The 27,471-nt window shown below is 33.9% G+C and overlaps 1 protein-coding gene across 1 annotated transcript; it reads left to right on the top strand.

The window, feature by feature from the left end:
• tm9sf1 (transmembrane 9 superfamily member 1) lies at positions 1-25,030 on the top strand. Its single transcript, NM_001003550.2, is given in 9 exon segments — positions 1-144; positions 2,188-2,408; positions 2,544-2,675; positions 8,972-9,094; positions 14,073-14,425; positions 18,941-19,095; positions 19,917-20,102; positions 21,420-21,693; positions 24,512-25,030. Coding segments are annotated over 8 exon segments (1,830 nt in total). The 5' UTR covers positions 1-144; positions 2,188-2,195; the 3' UTR covers positions 24,906-25,030.
• The last annotated feature ends 2,441 nt before the right edge of the window (positions 25,031-27,471 follow it).

The following is a 27,471-nucleotide window of genomic DNA, read 5'->3' as shown; positions in this document are numbered from 1 at the left end:
GGTTTATCGCGTTAAAGCGAAGATCAGAACACGTTTTATCACTAGCAATGTCCAGATATGACATTACACATACGCCTGTGTTACTGACTGGATTTTGAAGCGAAAGAAGCGATTCGGAGGAGTCCGTGGAAGCATCTGAAACAGGTTTGCAGCATTTCTCTGATGCGGAAGTGTTGAAAGCATCTTGGTCGGCGACAAAGATTTATAGTGCTTTAATTCAAAGTCCATGGACTTATTAATTTGTTTTCTATTTTTTTATGTCGGGAAGATGCTAGCCTTTGTTGTTAATTTAATGTTACCCTATCAAAACGAAGACGTGAAAAATGGTCCAAATTTTCCACAAGAACCGAGGAACCGATTTCGATAACAGTTTATTTGATCGTGTCATTGTCTACATGTAAATGTTTTTAATTTGTTAGTAACAGCAAAGTGTTATTCATACTTAAATACAACTAAACCAAAACCTGGCACAAATGCATGCTGCTGATTAATTGGATAACACTTCACGATGATGTTTTGATTGCCAGCAGTAGTTTAATTACGTTAATTGTCATAAACTAACAATAACTAAAATATTTATAACATATATTAATATTACTTAATGGTAATTTCAGCATTTACTAATAGATTTATATAGTTCTAATAGTTCTAAGTTGCATCTAGTCTATTGTCATTAGTTGATGTTCAGTAAACTAAGATATTACTCTGCATTTTGGTTATGTAACTAAATTGTAACAAACACACATTAAAACTATTTTAAAAGCTTATTTGTTTATCATTTGTGTATAAATACATCCATTTATTTTTTTTATATCTTGATCATATGATCTTACACTTTGGTCTTATGTGTAGGGATTCAGGATCCAAATTTGCATAAATGATTAAAGGGAATTTAAAATGGAGGTGATTTTGACTATTTTTGCTTAAAGAGAAAGTTCTACCACAAATTTAAATCTGCCTCTCGTTTTTTCAAATCCTTTAAGTTTTTACAAGCACATGTAGTCCTGTAATGTAGTCACTAATTTAGTTTAGTCACAACATATTTAATGATCAAATTGTTTCAATATTGTCAGTTTCAAATATAATAATATTTAGACTAAAATTGCTTAATATAATTTGACATTTTTGACATTTTTCTTCGCTTAAAAAAATTGTAGCTTTGAAAAAATGTAGATAATTGTAATATTACATAATAACTTTGTTACTAAAAATGCGAACATGGCAGAAAAGAATGCATGAAAATCATGGTAGAATCATAGGTTCAAAAGTTTTGACAAATTATTATAAAGTATATTATTTATTTTATTATTAGAGATTTTGTGACTTCAAATACATTTTGTAACTATACATTAAATATTAAGTAACTATTAAAAATATGTACTTAATGCACAGTGTGACATTAATATTCCAGTTTAAATAAGTAGTTCAATTGTAAGTATTACTTTTAATTAAAACCATTTAAAGAAAATCAACATTTTAGGTGTGTTAAAAATGTCATGCATAAAGAGAAAGTTTACTCTCAAATTAAATTACATTCTGCTCAATGCCACATTTTCCAACTCATTTGGGTTATTAATAATTATTTAATGTATAGTTACAAAATTTATTTAAAGTCACAAAATGTGTAATAATTAAATAATATGCTTTATAATAATTTTACATCCTAGATTTAAAAGACTTTTACAGGGTTCATACAGTCATGGAAAAACTTGAAAAGTCTTGGAATTTTGACATGGCATTTTCCAGGCCTAAAATTTTTTTTGGAAAAGTCATGGAAAACTGATATCTGTATACTTGAATATATTTACTTCTTTTCTGTCCTTGTCCAATCACATACTCTGACATTATTAGTGCGATGTAAGCATTATCTAAATCAATTTTACATAGATATAAATTGAAACTAAATAGATTGTTTTGTGTTTTACGTTATGCTGTAATAAATTTGAACATGCATTGTTTTTCTTTTACCACGCATATGTAGACATTGCATGAGACCTTAGGTCATGAAAATTTACTAAAAAAATCTTGGAAAAATCATGAAAAAGTCATGGAATTTTAGTAGTAAGAGACAGCTGTTAGTGGTTAGATGCAGTCTGCCAGGTTAAACTACTACCATAAGTCTACCATACTCTTTTCCGTTTGCTTATTTCCTGACCCCTTTTACAGTCTTGATTTGCCCGCTGACAGGTGTTGTCATGACAGCGAGACTGGAATGTTCAGGCCTGCGTGTCGCTGGTCGATCCGTGACACTCTGTGTGCTGGTTTTCTGCCTGATGCCTTACTTTGGCTGGGCAGTGAGTTACAAACAAGGCGATCCAGTTGTCCTGTATGTGAACAAAGTTGGTCCGTATCACAATCCCCAGGAGACGTATCACTATTACACTCTACCTGTCTGTAGACCTAAAGAGGTAATTGTCCACTGCATTATTTACAGTTGTCCCAATCTGTTAAGAGCATTTGCTTAATGAATGGCCTAACGATGCAATATAAGTCATTAAGATTTTCAGTTTGAGAGGTTGCTCATCATCTGGACGTGTTTGCAGGTCCGTCATAAAGCCTTAAGTTTGGGAGAGGTGTTGGATGGAGACCGTATGGCTGAATCTCTTTATAACATCCGTTTCAAGGAAAATGCAGATAGACTGACGCTGTGCAAGCTCACTCTCTCTGAGAAAGAGGTAAGACGCAACCTTACCCTAAATCAAAAAATATTTTAGGGAGTTAAAATTTTGGATTTTGTTCATGATTGATGGCAGTTTGTTTAAAAAAAGTGCAATATAGCTTTATTCTGTCTCTCTCTGTACATCTATGTACTATTTATGTATGTATGTACAGTTGAAGGCTGTACATACATGCATACTAATTTATTATTAGCCCCTTTTGTATTTTTCCCCAATTTTGTTTAACAGAAAAATATTTTTCATCCCATTTCTAAACATAATAGTTTAATTAGGCAGGTTAGGGTAATTAGGCAAAACATTGTTTAACAGGGGTTAGTTCTATTGACAAGTGAAAAATATATAGCCTATATTTTAAGGGGGCTAATAATATTGACCTAAAAAAAAACCTTTTTTTCCTTTTATTAAACTGCTTTTATACTAGATTTTCTCCAGAAGACAAAAATATTGTAGGAAATACTGTGAATATGCTGTTAAACATAATTTGTGAAATATTTAAAAAAGAAAAAAATTCAAGGAAGGGCTAATAATTTTGGCTTTAACTATGAGTTTATATATTTATTCATGGTTTGATACATTTTTTTTACATGATTTACTGATATCATTCAAATATCATTCAGTTAAACAGTAGTTTATATAGCAAAATATTTTTCAGGCATATTTTAAACAATAATTATCTGAAGATATTACTGTCTATATACACTATGTAGCACTCAAAAAACAAATGAATTGTCTTTGTTTTGCCACTATCCTTTAAACGGCTAGCTTTTACCCATTAGTCAAAAATAAGTTTTACTACCTGAAATTATAAAAAAAAATTAGTATGACCAGTTATTTTAAACAATTGCTAGTCAGATATGTTTCTTTTTCCAATTTTTTTGTATGAGTATATATTACGCTAAATTATTGTTTCACCCATAATTTTTTTTGCAAAATTTGAAACATTAAAGTAAGGCTGGGTGATTAATCGATTATAGATTCTGAATGTCAATTTTGATTACTTTTAGATTTTTTTATTATTTTTTTTCCAGGTCAATTTTTTTCCAATTACTTACCCTACCATGTGTGAAGTCAAATGACCTGGCTCTGTTTATACTTCTGCTTCGAGTGCAGCGTATGGTCTGGTGCAGCCTTCACTCCTCGCAGTCACTGACAACCATTGACTTCTCAAAAAATGTACTCAACGTCATTACGACACAGGGAAAGCTCTGTGATCGATCAATGTGGTAGCGTTGACGAGTGTGTGCGGCTCGTAGAGGGCAAAAATCTAAATAGACTAAACAATCGTTCATTAATCATAATTATAGATAAAATGTTAAATTAATTAAGATTTAGATTTTAGGCCAAATCGCCCAGCCCTACATTAAAGGTTATATTTGCATATAATGTGCTTTTTCTTTTTTTCCAAATATATTTTTATTGAACATTTTTTTGTGCAAATACATGTCAGAAAATTACATTGAGTAAAAACATAATATCTGTCATGCATGTAATTTGAATTTAAATTCTGACCCTATATGAGGAAAAATAGTAAATAAGATTAAATTGTAATTAAGTAAATATTAAAAAAATAAAAATTACAAAAAAAAACAAGATTATATTGCAAAAAGAGGTGACACAGTGGTGCAGTAGGTAGTGCTGTCGCCTCACAGCAAGAAGGTCGCTGGGATTTAGCGGTTCATTCCACTGTGCCCGGATTTTAATAAAGGGACTAAGCCGAAAAGAAAATCCATGAATGAATGAATATTGCAAAAAGGCATATTAGACCTCTGGTAACACTTTATAATGACTACATACTATGAATTTATCAAGCATTAGCAAATAGTGAATTCATTATTTGTTAAGCATTAACTCTACATTAATAAGCGTTAGTAAGCAGTTTATAACTGCAGCTACAAATGCTGTATTCTCGACTTATAACCACATTTATAATGTGCTTAATAATTGTACTTTCATACTTTGTTAATGATTTATTTTTCATTACTAAATTAAGAATTAAATTATTTACAAACCAGTTATTTAAGCATAGTTATTTGTTTTTTAAGATCATTCAGAATGAGTTAGTAAATGATTAATAAACTATTCAAATTAACATTTATAATTCTTATTATTCAGGCTTATACTAATAGTTAATTTGTATGTTAATAAATGCTTTATTAACTCGTATAACTTCATGCAGTTTTGTGACCTAATCTAAAGTGAGCACTATTAATGCTTTATAAATCCCTTATAAATGACAATTAAAGGCTCAGGAAAAATTACATAAAGGACTTTATTAAATCCTATTCGTTTGAAGATACACAAATTAAACTGTACTTCAAATAAAAAAATAATCTTTGCAACCCTATCTAAAATAAAGTTATGTACACTTTAAACACTGCTTCTTTATTGTTAAATTCAGGGGTGATAGCACCACGCCGGATTTCCGGCGTACTGTGGCTGTGGGGGGGGGGGGGGGGGGGGGGGGAATCAGGTTCACGGATATTGATCTGTCATTTCTCTAGATTCACAGAATTCACTCACTGCTGAAAGCGGCGGATTGGTTTTTATTAAGTGCCATTTTGTGTGCTCGTGAATCATCTTTTGAGGGTAGACGCCATGTAAATAAAAGATTAATTGTGTAATTTAGAGAGCTTTATAAATTATAACGGATCTTTGTGAGATCTCTATGAACTAAGATTAGTGACGCTTTTTAGTGATAATAAGAGGAGCGTGCGTTGCACTTTCCAGGCTATAATCCATTCAGAATTTGTATGAAACTTTCGTTTTCGGCACATATACGCTGATATGTTTTGGGAATGACATCTGCATATTTACGCTGGGTTTATTCTCGAAATAACGGTGAAGCAATAGACGGGACAAAAATATATTTCCCCCTTCTCCTTAAACAACTTAGCGTTTCAGCTATGAAATAGTTCAGTTTTGTATGTAGCCTAATGGCAAAGTGTTTATATTTAGTTTCGTTTTTTTATTCAGCTTATTTAGAAAAACGTTTGGAGCATTTTTTATTCGTTAAAATTAAGGTTTTTTTTTTAACGAACAGCGCTCAGCGGAAGACCATCATTGTCTGTTTGATCAGTTTGCCTTCTCAGATCATCACGACTTGCCTAAAATAAAAGATATAAAACAGTTCAAGTATAAAACAATGGTAGCTTAAACGTTAAAGAATGTGTGCTATTAGGCGCATAGTTTGCTTATAAAAAGCTTGCAGGACATCGAGGCGCCAGAGCAATCACTTGCATTTTTTCAGTGGGAGCAATTTAAAGTTATCCGTCATTTTTGCTCACAAAGTACGAGTAATACATCAAAAAACTTTACAGCGTTTTTATAAAATAAAGAAAACCAAAATTATGCGCTTTCTGTCGTCTGGTTTTTGAACAGGAGCGCTTAACAAAATGAAGCAAAATGTATATGCCTCACAGACATAATAAATATATTTATAGAAAGCTTTAAATTATTACTTAACGAAATAAAACAAATCGAAAACAAAAAAACTCCTTCATGTAATCCGTAAAGATTAATTTCTTTCTAAAGGCGAGTCCAAGAGGAGATTGCCAGTCAGGATCTTTACGACACTGACTCAGAATAATAATAAATTAAAATAATAAATAATAAAATAAAAAAATAAAATAATAAATAAATAATTAAAATATGTCCTTACTCTTTCCTCGACACATTCATTGTTATTTGTTTTTGCCGGTGCTTGGGGCGAGTTTTAGCTTATTGTGTGCGCTTGAACGCGGATTCACAGTAGCAGTTTTAACATGGAGTGACACGACATCTGACGTACAGATGACACTGGCACAGTCCGGTTTTCCACTGTCATGAGTCACTCGCTAGTGGCATGTGTAGTGACCTGTGTCACTCAGAGTGTCGCGCTGCATGTAACTGCAGTGACATCGACACCCGGCGAAGCTTATGACACATTAACACAAGCAAAACCATATTTAATCATTACGCGACTTTTAACCTAATTTATCGCGTTGCGAGTTAGTTTATTTGCTGAGCTACTCCACGATGTTTTAATTTAAACGCATTTATTTTATGTATTCGTAGTCATACTTCCGTACGTAATATAGTCATTTGACAGTACATGTCAGTCAAATTTATTGTGGCATGGGAGGGGTTACACTTATCTGTTGTACTGTATATTATTGCATCCTGGCAGTTCCTTTGTTCCCTACAATATGGACTTCTCTATGTTTTTAATTAATTCATTTATTTTATTATTTAACTTATTTTCATTTTAAGGTATTTTAAATAATATCCTTTAAAAAGTTATAATAAAATGCTTGTTGAAAACTCATAACATTTATGCATGTAAGATAACAGGTGTCATTTGACTAATGATTTTTAAATATTAAAGCAAAGAGACTTATAAGATTAATGTGCTTATAACGTGCTTATACTGACACCTACTGGCACATGTCACAAGATCACTGACACTGGCATGTGTCACTGACATTACTGGCATGTGTCTAAAAAGAGCCACTTGACAATAATGATGATCAGGGTTACACATAGGCTGTTAATATATTTGGGCCCAGGGGCCCACAAGTTATGTGTTAAAAGTGCGTTGCATACATAGTACCCCCACCCCTACTCACCTCAGGGGCAAGGAAAAAAAGTTCAGGCTCAGGAATTTTTTCCACTATCAGCCCTGTAAATTATTATATTGATGTTGTTTAATCCATTATATTGATGTTGTTTAATGACAATATTTGAACTTTACAGTAATTGTATTATTTAGATAAGATTGCAAATATTATTGTTCATTTGATACCAAGCCTCTAATTGTCATTTATAAGGGATTTATAAAGCATTAATAGTCTTCACTTTAGATTGGGTCACAAAACTGCATGAAGTTGAGTTAATAAAGCATTCATTAACATGTATAGTAACCATTAATATGCACCTGAATAATATAATATATATGCGTTGATTTCAATAGTTTATTAATCATATACTAACTCATTCTGAAAAATCTTAGTAACCACCAACTACTCTTGAAAACAAATGGTTTGTAAATAGTGCAATACTTAATTTAGTAATGAAAAATAAATAATGAACAAATTATGAAAATACAATTATTAAGCACATTATAAATGTGCTTGTAAGTCAAGAATAGAGCATTTGTACCTGTAGTAGTAAACTGCTTGTTAACGTTTATTAATGTAGAGTTAATGCTTAACAGATAATAAATTCACTAGATGCTAATGCGTAGTAAATGATTCATAGTGTGTAAGTATTATAAAGTGTTACCACTGTTGGTTCTCCATAGCCGTGGAGAAAGCCTTAAGTGGGATTATGCTGCAGACTGCAGCAGCCATTGATTTAAACTAGGCGGTTCTTCATTAATCCACTTTACAAGTATACATTTTCGAGCAAAGTAAACCAAAATATGTAAAAGGTCTCTGTTACAAAAATTATAAGGTATATCATTATTGAGGCCCAGTAAGGAAGTCTTTTCTCCCAGTTGAAATGTACATTTAAAGATGGTGTCGAGCGGCAGTCTAATCAAGTCCCAGAACTGCTGTATTAGAGGACAACTCCACATACAATGATAGAAGGTTCCAATGTCTGATTTGCATTTCACACACAGCTCAGACAGACCTGGATCCATTTTATGTCTTAGCTCAGGTGTAATAAACAGTTTATGTAAAAATAAAATTGAATAAAATTAAATTGTGCTTTTCTTTTTTATGTTTTTAATTACTGTTAAATGCATAATTTAAAAAAGTTTCCAAGTTAAATCATGTTCTGCTCAATGGCACATTTTCCAACTTTTTTGGATTTGTAATGATTATTTATTATTTAATCTATAGTCACAGAATTGATTTAAAGTCACAAATGATGTATAATAATGAACATAATATACTTTATTATAATTTTACATCTTCATTTTACAGGTCTTACATGTTGGTATTCCTATCATGATTTGCCCCCATTCTATTTTGCAGTGTATTTTTTTATTTTATTTTTTTAAGCTGATTCAGACGCTAAAGTGAAAACTTTTGCCTTTGACCCATGTTTAGTTGGTTGAATGCAGCACTTTCCTGAATGAAAAGTGTTCTCTATTCTGCTCCAGCTCTAATCAATGGTTGAACCAGCTAGTCAAGGTTTTCAAGTTCGTTTTGTAAGTGATGGGTATGTTGGAGGGTTGGAACTAAACTCTGCAGGAAGCCACATGTCCTGGAACAGAATTTTGCACAATTCGATGTCATTGAAGATGATGTGACAAAAGAAATCCAGGAGTATGGAATTGCTTTTTGTTTTTAACTTTTATATTTCTACAGGTGGATCAGTTGCGGGAGGCAATTGAGGAGCTGTATTACTTTGAATTTGTCCTAGATGACATTCCCATATGGGGTTTTGTGGGATATATGGAAGAAAGTGGATTTCTGCCTCACAGCCACAAGGTATATAACTTTGTCTCTGTCAGTCACACTAGAGACAAGACACAAAGAAACAAAGAGTCCCACAAAATGTTTTCGTTAAAGATTATTTTTAAAATTAGTCAAATTAATTATTTGTAATACTGATATAATATATAATACTAGTGTAATATTACTAGTGACATATTAGTAAAGAATTGTACATTTAAAAATATAAAATATGTAAATATATATATGTATACTGTACTTGCACATTATCATTCAAAAGTTTAGTGTTCAAGGTTGTCATTAATAATTGCAAGAATGCATTACATAGTTTGAAAATGTCAATAAATATATGTACACTATTATAAAATATGAAATAAAATCTCAGTTTCCCTAAAATTCTTAATCAGCTCAACTGTTTTCAATAGGGACCTGAAGGACCATGTAACCTGAAAGACTAAAGTAATGACTGCTGAAAATGAGTTTATATAGGATTATATAACATTTTCTTATTTGACTTTTTTCATATTTTCATTTCATATATATATATATATATATATATATATATATATATATATATATATATATATATATATATATATATATATATATATATAATTAGAAAACCTTAAAGGTGCTGTATGTTATGCTTTTGTCTCTTCTAAAGCATAAAATACATAATATGCAGATATTTACAAAAGATTATAAGTTAACATTCTTAAACAACTGAAAAACTATGCTTAAGTCAGATATTCTGTTTTGAAAATGTGTTACATGACGGAACATCTGTCTTTGTTTTGTACGTTTAACGCACCCAATGCCAGTTTACCTAAATTATATTTCAGCACCTGAGTTGCCTTGGTGGAAAACAACATTTTTGATTCATTCAGTCATGAAAGCTCTTAAAGTATGAATCCGTGACAGAAATGCGACCTCCGGTGCACAATAATAGACTCTGAAATGAGACGCAGATTCAGAATTTTGTGTGAGGTTATTAATTAGCAAATAATATTATAAGAGTAAACATTAGGTGGGCAGTTTACATTGTAACCATGTGTCTTAATAACGCGCTAAATGACGAGATTTGCTGTGTTAAGCAATTAGGGTGTTTGCACCAGTGAAACACGACAGAAATTTAAATACAGCCATTCAGAAGCACAGAATAGTGCACTCCCTGCACTCAAAGTAAATGGTAAGGTTTACAATCTAATTAATACATACTAAATCTCTTTTACACTATTAAATGTACATGCTGAATCCCTGATACGTGTTGGCTTGCACTGATTCACAGTTCTAAAGTTAAATTTAATTTTTAATTTTTTTCAAGATCTGAGGTGAACTATCTGCTGCTGCTTTCAGTAGAATGGAAATAAATGTCTTGTAACATGGCATTCAAACTCACATTAATAGCATTTAAAACTGAATAAACCAAACAAAAACTCCTTTTAATTTGGAAAACATTCCTTCACAGGCATGCTCATTTTGGTGTTGTCATACTGTGTCATTTGGTGGTCTCATACTGCTTGCATATGTTTTGAACTAGGAGTGCAATATCTAGTTTTTCCACTGGGCATCAAACTATCATACTGCACCTTTACCTTTAAATTGCAATAATATTTTGTTATTTTGCACAGCTTAAATGTATAATGATGAATGGCACACATGGGACTTTTAAAGACATTTAAAATATTATTGACCCTTAAACTATAGTACAGTGCATCCAGAAAAGTAATCACATGTGCTTCACTTTTTCCAGTTTTTTTTATGTTACAGTCTTTTTACAAAATGGATTAAATTAATTTATTTCCTCAAAATTCTACACACAATATCCCATAATGACAATGTGATACATTTTTGTGAAATTGTTGCAAATTTGTTAAAAATAAAAACCTGAAAAATCACTTAATTGAGCGCTGGTACATTCTGTTTCCACTGATCATTCTTGAGATGTTTCAGCAGCTTAATTTGAGTTCACCTGTGGTAAATTCAGTTGATTGGACATGATTTGAAAGGGCATAAACCTGTCCATATAAGGTCCCAGGGTTGACAGTTCATGTCAAAGCACGAACCAAGAATGAAGACAAAGGAATTGTCGGTAGACCTCTGAGACAGGACTTTCTCGAGACACAAGGCTGGAGAAGGTTACAAAAAAGTTCTGCTGCTCTGAAAGTTCCAATGAGCACAGTGGCCTCCATCATCCGTAAGTGGAAGATGTTTGAAACCAACAGGACTCTTCCTAGAGCTGGCCGGCCCTCTAAGCCGAGTGATTAGGAAAAGGGCCTTAGTCAGGGAGGTGATCAATAGCCGCGTTTCCAATATCGTGCCTAAAGCAAGTGAGCCAGGGTGAGCCAAGGTCAATCATGTTTCCACTGTCACTTCCGGGGCCTGATCGGGCCAAACAGGGCTTTCTCTGGGCCAGCAGGCGGCCTTTTTTGGCCCACCAAATACATTGGGCCAAAGAGGGCCAGCTGGGGCTTCGGGGCAGAGCGAAAGGACAGACGGAGTTTGCCCGAGTCTGTTAAAAGATGGCATGATGTCGATAGAGGTCTTTTTGCTTATGATTGCCTTGTTTCCCTTTTAAATTTAAGGCTGAAGCATAAAAAGTTTTAATTTGACGTTTCCTTGCTGTGTCCTCCTCAATGTTTCAATAGCGCATAATAATCTTTACATCATACTAAAGACACAGCAGCCAGTAAAGGTTGTCGAGAGTTTTTGTCAAGTTTAAAAGGTGTGTTTGTGCGTGATGTGTGTGTGTGTGTGTGCGTGTGTGCGTGTGCGTGTGCGTGTGCGTGTGTGTGTGTGTGTGTGTGTGTGCTTGTGTGCTTGTGTGCGTGTGTGTGCGCGTCTGTGTGTGTTTGTGTTAGGCCGGGTGAAAGAGCGCTCGCTTCACAGCTCTGTTGATGCCTCGTCCGGCTTTTTTCTTTTTTGAATTTGTTTTGGAGATGATACACAATATGAATACAACAGACAGACAAAACTTTTACAAACGTGTCCACTTTTAGAGGCTCAAAACAATAGTGTTATATCTCGATAAAATAGCCTAAGCTATATTGAGATAATTTAAAAGTATTACAAATATCGGATATAATAAAATTGCATTACATAAATAAACTAATATTAAACAAACAAAAGCTAGCCATAACAATGTAGGTTTATACAATACATAAATTAAGCCGTTTTAAGCCATATATAACTTTCATTAAAAGTTTCATTTCATCTAAAAAGCTTTTAGATATTTTCTAAAAACAAACACCGGAGAAGATTTAAAATATTATTTAAAAAGTATTTGAATACAATGACATTGAACAAATCGTGCAAACAGAGCACTTTTTGGTGTGAGTGAAAGCAGACTCTAGCCTACCTTTTTTTTTACTTGCCCTTATGTGCTGAAACGCTTAACACGACGTCTATTATAACAAGGATGTTATAGAATACATTTCATACCGAGGTATTACCACAGAATTTCTTTCATTTTTATTTTATGGATGGGTGCACTCACTGCGCTGGCTTCCTTCATTAGTGGCGAGACCTAACAGTCGATGCACAATGCTAACAGTCGGTCGGTGAGTAAACAAATATAATGAATAGAAATACACAGGCCTGTGTGTTTAGATATATAATATACTGCTGTACAGTAACGGGTCATTTGTTTCAGTTGTCTTCATTTTAATCGTTTCGTGATGATGTAATGGTGTGCTTTATCTGGCTGATTCCTGCTGAAATGGGTGGGTTGTGTGACGTTTGATTCGGGTTACGTTTCGGGGGTGGGTTTGCATGAAGCGCTGCGAGCTACTAGCCCGTCAGTGGAAACGAGACATGATTTTGGTCTCACTGCTCAACCTCCCAGGTAATTGGCCCGGCCCGATAAAAGCCCTGGCTTGCACTGGCCCGACAGTGGAAATGTGGCTATTAACTCAATGGTCACTGTCTGAGCTCCAGCGTTTTTTTTTTTTTTTTTTTTTTTTTTGTGGAGAGAGGAGAAACTTGCAGAAACACTGCAGAAGGACAACCATGGTAGAGTGGCCAGACGGAAGCCACTCCCAGCCTGGAATCTTCCAAAAGGCAACTGAAGGACTCTCAGACCATAATAAACAAAATTCTCTGGTCTAATGAGACAAAAATTGAACTCAATGTGAATGCTAGGCATTACATTTGGAGAAAACCAGGCACCTTCCATCACCAGGCTAATACCAATGAAGCAGTGGTGGCAGCATCATGCTGTGGGGATGTTTTTAGCAGCAGGAACTGGAAGACAATTCGGGATAGACAGAAAGATTAATGCAGCAATGTACAGAGACATCCTGAATGAAAACTTGCTTCAGAGTGCTCGTGACCTCTTGACCCAAGAATGGGGCAAAGGTCATCTTTCAGCAGGACAATGACCCAAAGCACACTGCCAAAATATCAATGGAGTGGCTTCACAACAACTTGGTGAATGTCCTTGAGCGGCCCCGCCAGAGCCTAGACCCAAATCCTGTTGAACATAAGAACTGATATAGGAACATCTGGAGAGGTCTGAAAATGGCTGCACACCATCATTTTCCATCCAACCTGATAGAGCTTGAGAGATAATGCAAAGAGGAATGACCAAAAATTCCCCAAAAAAACATGTGTGCCAAGCTTGTGGCATCATATTCAAGAAGACTTGAGGCTGTAATTGCTGCCACAGGTGCATCAACAAAGTATTGAGCAAAGGCTGTGAATATTTATTTACATGTGATTTTTCAGGTTTTTTTTTTTTATAAATTTGCCACAATTTCCAAAAAGCTTTTTTCACATTGTCATTATGGGGTATTGTGTGTAGAATTTTGAGGAAATAAAATAATTTAATCCATTTTGTAATGAGGCTGTAACATAAAAAATGTGGAAAAGGTAAAGTATTACATTCTGAATGCACTGTATATATTAGGTATTTATTAAATATTGATTATATTGGCTGCTATGTACTGTTTGACTGTATGCTTAGTCATTGAATAAAGCGTTATTTTTTGCTTCATTCACTGGTTTGCTGCAACAGGTGGGATTATGGACGCACTTGGATTTGAATATAGAGTACAATGGTGACTCTGTAATCTTCGCCAATGTGTCCGTGAAGGATGTGAAGCCGGAGCCCTTAGAGGAAGGTGGTGCAAGTCATGGTGCTGGTGTTGGCAGTGGTGGTCTTTCAATTACCCACACCTACAGCGTTCGCTGGTTTGAGACTACATTGCCCCATTCACGCAGAGCGGAGCGTCTTCGAGACTATTCCTTTTTTCCCAAGACTCTGGAAATCCACTGGCTGTCCATTATCAACTCACTAGTGCTGGTGGTGTTATTGCTGGGCTTCGTTATCATCATCCTCATGAGGGTGTTGAAGAATGACTTTGCCAGGTGAGGAGCAATCTGATAAAGTTTTCCTAACATTGCTTTTTAGATGATCACTTATGGAATTTTGTTCACTTATTTAATTAGTTATAGCAGCTTTTGAAACGAAACCTTTCTCTTACTAGTTGGCTCTAAATTATAATTGGATGACCTGTGTTGGAGGGGGTTGTATGTTGAATTAAATGTGCTCTGAAGTGCTTAGAAATGTGCATTTTTATTTTGTTGGACGTAATCTCAAATGAAAAATTAATAGAGGGTGGGACATAGAGTAGCTCCCCCCATTTTTAAGAAAAACAGCTAATAGAGTTTAGTTTTTATCACAATTATGCAGTGAGAGTGTTTAAGATCAAGCGCATCAAATACAAAGCAATTGAGATGTGTCTTGAAGTGGATGGGAAATGCCATATAGCAGAGAGCATTTAATTGGTCAAAATTTGATGAGATACTGAAGTATGAGGTGACGTGAAAAAAAATTGTTGATCTATTTAGGTGGAAGTGACTTACTGCAAGCTTTTGATGTTCATATCAGTTTGATCTCTTCTAAACAAGAATTTTGTTACTGTTTTGAAGCACTCCAGCAAATAGACATCCTTATAACAAACAGACTAAAACTAATATCTATTTTGTTTATTTGAACTTTGTTTGACCTTTACCAAAAACCTAGTTATTAGTGACACCAGTGGTCATTAAATGAACTGCAGCAAGTTGCATGTGGCCAGGCAATGTTAAAAATAATCATACAAAAGAGTTGATATCAATTATTATTATCAGGTTCAAATCTCTATTTCTTTCTAGTTTTAAGACCAATTTTTGCTCATGGGCAAGTACTTTAAATCTGATGTACAAAAGCTACAATGGTAAATAATCATAAAAAACTTTTATTAAGTAAACATAACTTCTTTTAACACCCTTTTTCCTCAACAAAATGTTTTAACAGAGAAGTTAATTCATTAGTTCCTCTATGTATTTACCATAGAAATTGTATTTTACAAGGCGTCCTATAAAGCTGTTTTACAATGTCTTAATTCTGTTTAGCGGGTGTGTTTTCTCATGCTTGGGGGTTTGACAAGTGAAATGCTTATATTATTACAATACCATTTCCCTAGTCTTGCATAAACGGATATGGAACAGTCTTGGGTTTAGTGAAGGCCTGCTTTCCAAAAAATGGAATTTGTTGTGATTGGTTATCTGTCTCAGTGCACTGTGATTGGCGAACAGCAAAGACAATGTTTCCATACTGCCAAATCCCATGCCCAAGCAATTTTTTTTTTGGCCGAAATTAATGAGTCTACACTTTGTTAATCCAGCAGCTCTAGGGCTCTATTTTGACGGTCCATGCGCAGGGTGCAAACGCTTTCAGGGCGTGTCAGAATGCATTTTTGCTAATTTAAGGACGGGAAAATCCGCTTTGCGCCATGGTGCATGGTCTAAAAGGGTTGAATTTTTTTTTTTTTATGAGTTATAGGTGTGTTTTGAGAATAAACCAATTAGAGCCTCATCTCCCATTACCTTTAAGAGCCAGCTGCGTCACGCCATAAGCGCATTTTGACGTAAAGTAAGTTCACTTTCGCTTTTGCTCTCCTGGATAGGGAAACCTTTACGCACAGACATCAATTAGCCTATAAATAATTAATTTCGTTTGTTACGCGCAAAGATTTGTTTCAAAACTATTTCTAAATTTAGTTCTAATTTCTGGCAAACGAATAAATGAATAATAATAACCAAGTGTGGTCAAAATACTGAGTTATTTCCAAATACACTTGCCATGCCCTATATGGTCTAAAATTTGACAGGTGGACAAATCTAAGCTTGTTTTTAATAAAACAAATATAAATATGAATATAATAAATAATACTGCTAATAATAATAACATTATACAAAAGCAAATTGAATGAACTGAAAAAGCCTCCCGAGATGATGAAAGTAAGGTAGTGGTTTTCAAATCTTCATGTAGGCTAGAAATTAATTTGTTTTGTAATATTTTAATCATTTATATTTATATCCTGTATATATCCTTATATATATATATATATATATATATATATATATAAGATATTATATATTTTTCATATGTAAAGATATTTGCGTATTGCTCTGCATCTTGTTTGTAGTGTGTAAGCCAGGCCCACTTTGCGCCAGACAATAGACCAACTTTGTTCTGGTCTAAAGATCAGACTATTTACAGTTTCTCAAAATAGCAACGAGCCAAAACACGGCTGCTTTTTTAGACCAGAACGCCTATGTGCGCACATTTGGGCGCAAATGCATTTGCTATTTAAACAGCGTGGCGCAACACCTCAAAATGACCCTTGCACCGAGCTAAAAGTAGCAAAAGCGTATTGCGCCGCGCCTTGCGCCACATTGCGCCGGGTGTATGATAGGGCCCCTAATCTCTTCAGCACAGGTGTAACATTGTGGCACCCATCATATGCTAACATGATCAATATTAGAATGGTTAAGCAACAAAAAACCCACCACTCCATTCATTCATTTATTTTCTTTACAGCTTATTTGCTTTATTAATCAGCAGATGCCCTTCTAGCCGCCACCCATCTCTGGGAAACATCCCCACACACTTATTCACACTCATACACTACAGACAATTTAGCCTACCCAATTCACCTGTACCGCATGTCTTTGGACTGTGGGGGAAATCAGAGCACCCAGAGGAAACCCACGCGAACGCAGGGAGAACATGCAAACTCCACACAGAAACGCCGACTGACCCAGCCGAGGCTCAAACCAGCAACCTTCTTGCTGTGAGGTGACAGCACTACCTGCTGCACCACTGCGTCGCCAAGCCCACCACTCAAACATTTTAATTCCTGTAGGCTTATATTTTAAATAAGCTGTTCATTTGTAGTTCTTAAAAAGAGATTTTTATCTTATTTAATTTGTCCCTTTGGAGTGGAGATTTTTAACCTTGTAGAATGTTTTTATGCCTAAACATACACATTACACACTGACTAACATTTAAAAAAGTGAAAAAGCATAATAAGACATCTTTACATATTTAAATGTTATTATATAATATCATATATAGCAAGCAAATAATTACTACATATAGCAAGCAAATAATTACTATGTTGAAATTGTCTACAGATTGTGGTTTGTATTATTAGCACATTTAAAGCAGCTAAATGTATAAATAAAAAAAACACGAAATGTCCAGAAAATATATTTATTCTATAATTATTTCATAATATTTTAAAACATAACAACTTGTGTAAATATTTATTTACTGTTAATTATTACACCGGTTCAGTTATCTAATTAAATTGAAGGAATATACACAATTATGCTGTTTCAGTACACAATGAATAAAAACAAAACTTTGTTAACAGTAATTAAATAAAGAATAATCAATTGTTTTGCACAAGTATTACACATTCAATTAGCAGCAAACTTGGCACACCAGGGAGCTTGTGTATTCATACATTAACCATTAAGTGAGTTTCTGTTGTTCCCTGAGCAATACTTGCACACAAACAAGTTGTCAGGAGATTCATCTAATAAAGTGGCATACTTTACAATAAAGTTCCATTATTTAATGTTAATCAATGTATATTTACTGACTTAAATTAAAAATGAACAGTTCTTGTAAAGCATTTATAAATCATTGTTCAACATTTACTCATACATTATTAAAAAGTTGTGCTTTTTAACAACAATTAATGCACTGTAAGTTAATACATACTAATGATGAACAACTTTAACAAAGATGTTAACAAAGTACAAATACTGTAAGAAATACATTGTTTATTGCTCGATTGTGTTAGTAAATACATGAACTAACATGGACTAATGTAATCTTATTCTAAAGTGTTTTCATGACCTATGACAAATGTCAGTGTGTCATGCAAAGACAAAGATTGAGTCAAACTATGATCTCACAAAGAGAGAAACACTTGATCCATCCCTGAAGGACGTCAAAATGATGTATAGTAGGGTCAGCCCTTTAATAGTGAGAAGTAGTTTTCTTTGATCTGTATCTTAGCTAATAACATTAAAATATTAATGATCAAATACATTTGACCACCTCTACATTTGAAAACCCCTATACCATTCATACCCCTTCATACCATTCTGTATGCATAATCATGCCAAGTAGTCTATGCAAGAAGAAAAATGTTATTATCTCCATATAGTTTGAAACAAAAGTAAAATTAGATGCCTAATTTGTATAGTTTGACCTACAATAACCGCTACTGTTTAGTAGCTAAACAGAGGTTACTGTGGGTTAGAATACAATAATATCCATTAAAACACTGAAAACTTAAATATGTTTTATTAATAAATTAGATACAATTTAAATAAATGCATATGTTTGATTCACTAAAGCATGTATTATACAAACTAACATTGCCGAAAAGTCGACCCCATCCCCAACTTGAGCAATGAAATAGGTTTTATTTTTTGCATTGTGTTATCTACATTGGGAAGAGGATTGATCAGCACCCATCACCCAGAGATCATTAATGAACAATGAGCTGATCAAAATGTCACTGTTTTTGTCTACAGGTATAACGTGGAGGAAGATGGGGGTTGTGATGACCTTGATCAAGGGGATAATGGATGGAAAATCATCCACACAGATGTTTTTCGCTTCCCGCCATATAAGAGCCTCCTGTGTGCAGTATTAGGGGTCGGTGCACAGTTTCTGACTCTGGCCACAGGTATAATACTGTTAACATTTTATTAACTTTATAAAATAAAGTAGTCATTATTAATTGTTATAATTTACTATTTTAGTTACATTAATAATGAATTAAAGAATGTAAAAATTTGTATAAATGCTTTTAAAAAACAAAAACCAATTAAGTGACTTTAACTGCATTATAAATGGCTTCATAATGTGTAAATGGTGAAAGAGACACTTGATCATGATGAAGAAATGTTTTTGTTTGATTGTATAATGTCATGGTCACCCTTACACAGTCTGAACTTTTTTTTTTTTAAGTTCAGAGGGGTGCGGAATGGGGAACAAAAAGGTTTTAAGGTTTCAATTTAATAATTAAATAAGGCAAAACTACTGAAAATCAAAATGTATTATATCTTTAGTTAATTCACTCCTCCTACATAAGATTTTTTCTTTATTTATTCATAAAAATTATTGAAACATTTTACTCATGGGCTGTTTTAAAGACATCTGAAATATTCTATCATGTAAATATTGTGCATAAAATTAATTTATTATTAATTGATCTATTAGAAAAATATTTAGGTTTTTAAAATATTGCTCATACTGTTAATATATAAAAACATGTATATGAATATATTTATAATAATATTGCTTAATATAACTTAACATTTGAATTTAATAATTGACTTTCATAACATTTTTTATTTCATTAATGACTTGTTTTTTTTGTCAAAGAACTATTCTATTTTCTAGAATAAAGGAATTAGCTGTCAAATTCTGATAAAATGAGATGAGAGTTGCATATAGGAAGAACATGCCCGCTGATTTTTGGCTCTTCTTTCCTGGTTTCCTCAGGAATCATTGTCATGGCACTTTTGGGGATGTTTAATGTCCATCGTCACGGTGCCATAAACTCTGCAGCAATTGTACTGTACGCTCTGACCAGCTGTGTGTCAGGATACTGTTCTTGCAGCTTCTACACCCAGATTCAGGGCCAGCGCTGGGTCTGGAACATCATCCTCACCTCCGCACTCTTCTCTGGTGAGACCCCATCACATTTTTTTACATCACTACAGTGGAGATCTAAATTAGAGAATAATTTATCAGCATTTGTTACACATAAATACTTGTGTATAAATGTTCATTACTAACCTTTCTATGAACATGATTTGATTATAATTGCAGATCAATGACAAAAAATAACCAACTGTAACGTTCGCAATTATATAAAATAAATATATAAATGCAACATATATGAACACATACAGACACCTTCAGTCTCCGATGTTATCAATTACAGAAAAACTACATACAGCATACATTTTAGTTCTTATTTGGGTTAAAAAAAACATGCAACATATAGTATAGCCCACAGTCAGAGCAAACTTCTCATTTGAATTTTTAATCTTCACCAGCACATGTAACCTCCTATTAGAAAGTAATTCCATCATTCCGAGTTCATAATAGTTCTAAACACGATGATAATAGCTATACATGGCAGTTTGTTCATGTTTTAAGTTGGTAAAAGAGTCATTCGCTTCTACGTTTTCTCTCTCGCCTATGTTTCTGAACGGATCGAATGTCAGAAGCACTTCAATAATCAGGCACACGTTATTATCATCAGCTAAAGAAGTTTGTTATTTCAAATATAGCCGCGCACAAGAGCGATCGCGAGGATGCGAGCTCCCTGGAGAAAGTGAAGCTGCTCGCACTTTTAGACAACCTCGTAAAACAAAAACAGGACATGGCAGATTCTGCCTTTCCTGGCTTTGTGGTTGTTTATTAAGACTACGACAAGATTTGTTTGAGCTCAGGTCGACCATTGCTTGCTTGTTTATGTTTATATTGTTATTGTTATTATTATGGTGTAATGTCTCTGCTGTGTTTTTAAAAATGGCGCTTTCTCTTTTTTTATTCTCTTGCTTCTACGAGTGACATATTTTTGTAAATCAACACCGTTCAGTTCCACGTCTCCGTAGTTCTTTGCAAAGGGTGACCAAAACGTGGTATGGTATGGTTCACTTTTAGGTATGCTTTGACAGTGGAAACGGCCATAAAGCATACCAAACCAAACCTTATCATACTGTACTACTTAGCGGAAATGGCCCATAAGCAATGGCATTTAAAAGTAGAAAATTGTAGGTTGTTGTTGATTTTGATTTCCACTGGAGTGCAGATAGTATTGTTTTCCACAGTGCAGTTTTAAATGTTACCTGACTCATTGTGTGTACTGTGCTCTATGTTAGACTTTCATTCCAAACATAGCATATCGTAATTACAGTGTTTTTATAAGCAGATATAAGTGGCATTTGGCCCACTCACTTTCTTCTTCTTTTTCTGCTTGTGTGATTCTTTCAGCTCCGCTCTTCTTCACCTGGAGTGTGGTGAACTCTGTACACTGGTGGAGCGGCTCCACTCAGGCACTTCCTGCCACGACTGTGTTGCTGCTTCTTGGCGCCTGGGTTCTGGTCGGCTTCCCGCTCACAGTCATTGGTGGAATCGTTGGGAAAAATAGAGCAGGCAACTTTCAGGCTCCATGTCGTACGCGTAACATTGCACGGCAGATCCCTCAGCAGCCCTGGTACAAACACACTGCTGTGCACATGGCCATCGGAGGCTTCTTGCCTTTCAGGTAAGAGCAGTGTGTTACAAAGAAATCATAGTAGGCTTGAGCGTTAATACGGTAATATGGTATACTGCAGGATCTAAAAATAGCAACGGTATTGGTTTTAATACCGTTATACCGTCATAAAAACAATGCACTTAAATAGAAGATGAGTATTAAATAATAAATATTATTGTATTATTGATAATAAATAATAATAAATATTATTGTAGGCATTAAATATGCCTACAAAAGTGTGGAAGAGAGAGAGAGAGAGAGAGAGAGGTGAGGTAAGATGGCGAGTCGCGTACCAAGTGACCTGCAGTGTGTGTTTATGCATGCGTTTGTGTAAAGAGGAGAGCATGCTGTCTGTGTCGCTTGGTGCTCTCTCTCTCTCCCTCTTTCTCTCTCTCTCTCTCTCTCTCTCTATGTGTGTGTAACACACAACACATACACACACAGCATCCACGTGGATGGAACCAGCAACCTTCTTGGTGTGAGGCGACAGCACTACCCACTGCGTTGTCCTTAGTTTACATACAGTTGAAGGCAAATAAACCTTCTTGTAAAATAATATTAAAATATTTCCTAAATGCTGCATAACATTTTTAACAAGTTATTAAACATAATAGTTTTAATAACTTCAATTTTCTAATAACTAAGGTTTTTTGTCTTTGCCATGATGTCAGTTAAAGCTATTTTACAAGTCTACAATTTTTGCAAGGTACTAGTCTTCAGCTTAAAGTGATATTTAAAGGTTTACCTAGGTTAATTAGGTTAACTAATCAAGTCATGGAACAACAATGGTTTGTTCTGTAACCAGTCGAGAAACTTTGGAAAACATTAAAAAAAGAACAGAAATTTTAGGAGAGCTACATTTCTAGAACATTATATTATATTATATACAAAAATAAGTATAAAGATTAGAATAAAGAATGAAATATAATGGAATTTATTATATTCCATTATTTACAGATATTTTATTTGATCGTTATATATAAACCAGTACAATCTAATATCAATTATCATCTAATATCAACTATTTTACTCCCTATCCTTCAGCTTAGTTCCTGATTTATCGGGTTTGCACAACGGAATGAACCACCAATAGACTCTTTTGACATTTCCTGGTTTTTCAGCAGCAGAAGTCATTACAGTTGGGTAACTTGGAGTGCAGTGAATGGGAGAATACAACATATACTTTTTCACAATCTTATTAGCTGAAAAAATAAAAGTAAAAACTCCACGATGGTGTTATTGAGACTTTCAGGAAAGAAAACAAAATTGTGTGTGACGGCAGGCAGATAAGACAACAATGTCAAATTTACTGTCCTGCCCATACACACTGCATTTCAAACGCCCTGATAGTTAGTTTTTTTATTTGTTTTTTATTGTAATTGATGCAAAGATGATATAGTACATGAAGGCATATATGAAAGTAGATTGTTCCAAAAATCCAAATATTAAAAGATTTGATATTTTCTAAAATTTAAGATGCCGATGACCGTTAAACACCTTATAGATTGATTTCACGTGGATGCCATTTTTAAAGTAAAAGCGAGGCTGCTGTGGCAAACCTAGAAGTATTGCCTGAAAAACCTGTAAGTTTCGCCTGGAGTCACACAGGAACGGCGTTTGCGATAGCGTATTGTTGTGTTCCTGGCTGTATATCTTATCAGCAAAAAGAAATTGACACATATTTATCATTTCACTGCTTTCCGTGTGACCTGAAAGTTTTTTCTGAGTGGATAGTGAAAAAAAATTCAAATGATATTGGCCTCATTTTTAGCTAAGTAAATGACACTAGCTAGCTAATATGTTCTTTCCCAAACATGTTTTAGATGCCATTTATTAAACTCAAGTTAATTAACTGATTCTTTCACTATTAGCGTCGTCACAATACTGAATTTAGGCAACAATTGATACTGAAATAATAAAAAAAAAACTCCATTTCCTGCCAACATTTGAGCGAGTTCTTAAAAGGCGCTGATTTGCCAGTGCTCAACAGAAATGACTGTGATTAACAGTGAAGTTCATCAGTTCACTACTCTTCAACGATGTTTACTAAGGGCAAACGAGCGATCTGCTGATGACTCAACTGATCTTCATGGCTTTAAAACACTCCAGTGTCCCCGTATCGGTGTTTGCACTCGGTGAACTGATGACATTCAAGGCCAATTGCAGTCATTTCTGTTGAGCACTGGTGAACACTATGGCCAATCAGCTGTGTTTAAGAACGCACTTAACATCACTAAAATGTTATCGGGAATTGGATGCTTTTAACACAGCAGTACCGATTGGTAGCGAAATTCCAGTATCTTGAAAAAAATGAGACAACACCAGGGTGTGCTCCAAACATTTTACACAGAACTGCATTGTTTTATCTGTCTCCAGGTTACATTGACTAAAGCAGGAAATCATCCCCACAGTGTTTACCTAGTGCCATGAACTGAAGCCTTGGAGGACACTTAAGCGTATTACTCTTAAAGAGATTGTGATTTTGTTTGATGCCTGATTTACTATTAATTGTTTCAATTAAACTGAACTGAATGATATTAAAGTGATGTTTACACCACATCTGCACTTTAAAATTGCAGCAACAACTGGAGGTTTGTGTTCTATGGCATGTTATTGCAATGTTTACAGTGCTGATCCTCTACTTACAGGTTTCTTTCCACCACAGCCTCACTTTCGTTTTTAAAATGGCAGCTGCATGAAATGAGTGTATATGTATCTTGTGTAGAGGGTCCATTACTCTGGCATATATTTTATGCTGTGGATGCCCTAAAAGCTTCTTTATTAGATCACATTCAACATGTAATTTTTTCTCCCTTTGACTTTTCAGTGCCATTTCAGTAGAACTGTACTACATCTTTGCCACGGCGTGGGGTCGTGAACACTACACACTGTACGGCATCCTGCTGTGTGTGTTTGCCATCCTGCTGTCGGTGGGCGCCTGCATCTCTGTGGCACTCACCTACTTCCTGCTTTCAGGCGAGGACTACCGCTGGTGGTGGAGGAGTGTTCTCAGCACCGGCTCCACCGGCATCTTTATATTTGTTTACTCTCTCTTCTACTACCACAATCGCTCCAACATGAGCGGCCTTGTACAGAGCGTTGAATTCTTCGGATATTCTTTGCTCACCGCGTTTGTTTTTTCACTCATGCTGGGAACAGTTTCCTTTTGGGCTTCTTTGGCTTTTATTCGTTACATATACCGTAGCCTTAAGATGGACTGAGGGGATTTTTTTCCTCCCTCATAAATGTGGAAGAGACTCGTGGACCAGATTTTTGTTTCTGAAGTATATTATAAATAATAAACTATCCAAACTGATGCCAATCATTAAAAGGAAATGGGGAGCAGACAAATGTGACTAAAGACTTTAATATTTTGCTCACCAACACCCTGATACTTAAAATTCACATAGGTAAATAGATGCTAGATTATATGCACATCAAATACTAACGTATTTGGATTGTTTGTGCTGAATGGAAAAGAATTTCATACTTCAAAATGTTCGTGGGTTTTGTTAAAGGAACACTCACTTTTTTTTTTTTTTTTTTTTTTGAAAATAGGCTCATTTTTCAAGTCCCCTAAGGTTTAACAGATAAGTTTTACAACTTTTGAATCCATTTACCTGATCTCTAGGTCTGGATGTAACACTTTTAGCTTAAATCATTGAATCAGATTAGACCAAAAGATAATTTTCCTATTTAAAGCTACTCTGTTTTGTACTTACTTTGTGTACTAAGACAGATAGAAATTGAAATGTTTATATTTTCTAGGCTGATATTGCTGGTAATTGTACTCCAGTGTCTCCCAATCCTGTTCCAGAAGGCACACCATCTGTACACATTTTCGACCTCTTCCTATTGAAACACATCTGAATCAAATCATTAGAAGAGACTTGAAAACCTGACATGAATGTTTCAGGTTAGGATTACTGTTGATGTGCCTCCAGTAACATAATTGAGAAACACTGGTATAATCTCATTTCGACATAATAATCTAGGTACTTAAACTAGGTACTGTTTCTAAGAATAGTCCTCAGCACTAAACCTGCTGTGTTCCTTGTCATATCAACTAAGAAAATAACTTTTAATTTTCTGTTGGTTTTATTACAAAAATGTTGTACAGAAGAGTCTGGCTTTAAACAGAAACATTTTTGAGATTCTACTGGTCTAGTCTGAATCAATGATCTATGCTAAACTAAGCTAAAAATTCTCCAACCAGACTCGGAGATCATCTCAATGACTTTAAAAAATGGTAAAACTCAACTGTATAACTCTTGTAAAATGGGTCCATTTAAAAAAATGGAGTGTTCATTTAATGCAATGAGTATAATTTAAAAATATTTAATGTTAGTTTCAAATGATAATGGGACAAGAATAAGAGGCCTTCATACTTATAGTTTCATGCAACCATGGAGGATATAAAGCACTTATATGTACTGTAAGTGAGTTTACTTGATTACAGGTGAATTTGTTGTTATAAGGAAGGATATTATGATCTTTGAGGTAAATAGATTTGTCATATTGTGCACAAATGGTGCAATGTACATGTTTTGATCAGAATAGAGTTGGAGAGAAGGTTGATGCAATGAAGGTTGAAGAAGATGAGGAAGCTGAAGAAATGAAGAATAGATTATGGAAGCAATACCATGCTCTAAAGTCACCTTCAACTGTGATCTGTTGAAATGTAAATAGTATGTTTTCAATAAAGTCATTTTTATTAAGGTAAGAGAAATAAATGGGTGAAATGCAACAACAGTAGTGTTTATCACAAGATGTCTGCACAAATACTTCCAAGGTCACGGTCAGATAGATCTTGCCTTTTTGTACTGCTTGTTATATATGGATGCAGTGCTTTAAAAAAATGACCTTATCAATGTAAGAAAGCATACTCAAACACATTACAAATCTATATAAATTTCTTAAAGGAATAGTTCACTGATTGATAAAATATTCAGTGAACTCTCAGTGGGTACCAAACCTATGAGTTTCCTTTTTCTACTGAACAAAACATACTTTGAAATGTGTTAGAAACCTGTAATCGTTGACTTTAATAGTGGAAAACAAACAAAAAAAACATTTAGTTAGTGAACACAAGTTTCCAAAAAATATAATAATACTAATTTATATAAATATCAATTTGCATTAAACAGAAAAAGGAAACTCATAGTATAGAAATTAGATTTAGATTGTGTAAAGTATTCTTTCAAAACCAATTAAAGTAATTGTTTAAAAAAAAAAAAAGTAACAAATATTAGCAGATGTCTGCAGTTATAAAAAGTCATGACCAGGGGACAAAGTATGGCACCAAACATTAAAAGCTATATGGTCACCTTGGATTTAGGGTTCTATCTGCGTTCTGAATGATTCTAAGATATTGAGCTTAGAAATATTTGCGTTCCATACCAAACAGTATGAGTGTAACATGTGTAACATACACATATATATATATATATATATATATATATATATATATATACACACACACACATATATATACACACACATATATATATATATATATATATATATATATATATATATATATATATATATATATATATATATATATATATATATACATATATACATATATACATATATGCATATACATATATACATATATATATATATATATATATATATATATATATATATATATATATATACACATATATATATATATATATATACATATATACACATATATACATATATATACATATATATATATATATATATATATATATATATATATACATATATATATATATATATATATATATACATATA

The sequence above is a fragment of the Danio rerio genome, chromosome 24 (genome assembly GCF_052040795.2).
Source record: "Danio rerio strain M-AB ecotype USA chromosome 24, GRCz13ab, whole genome shotgun sequence".
NCBI lineage: Eukaryota > Metazoa > Chordata > Actinopteri > Cypriniformes > Danionidae > Danio > Danio rerio.
This window is presented reverse-complemented; position numbering and strand designations above follow the sequence as displayed.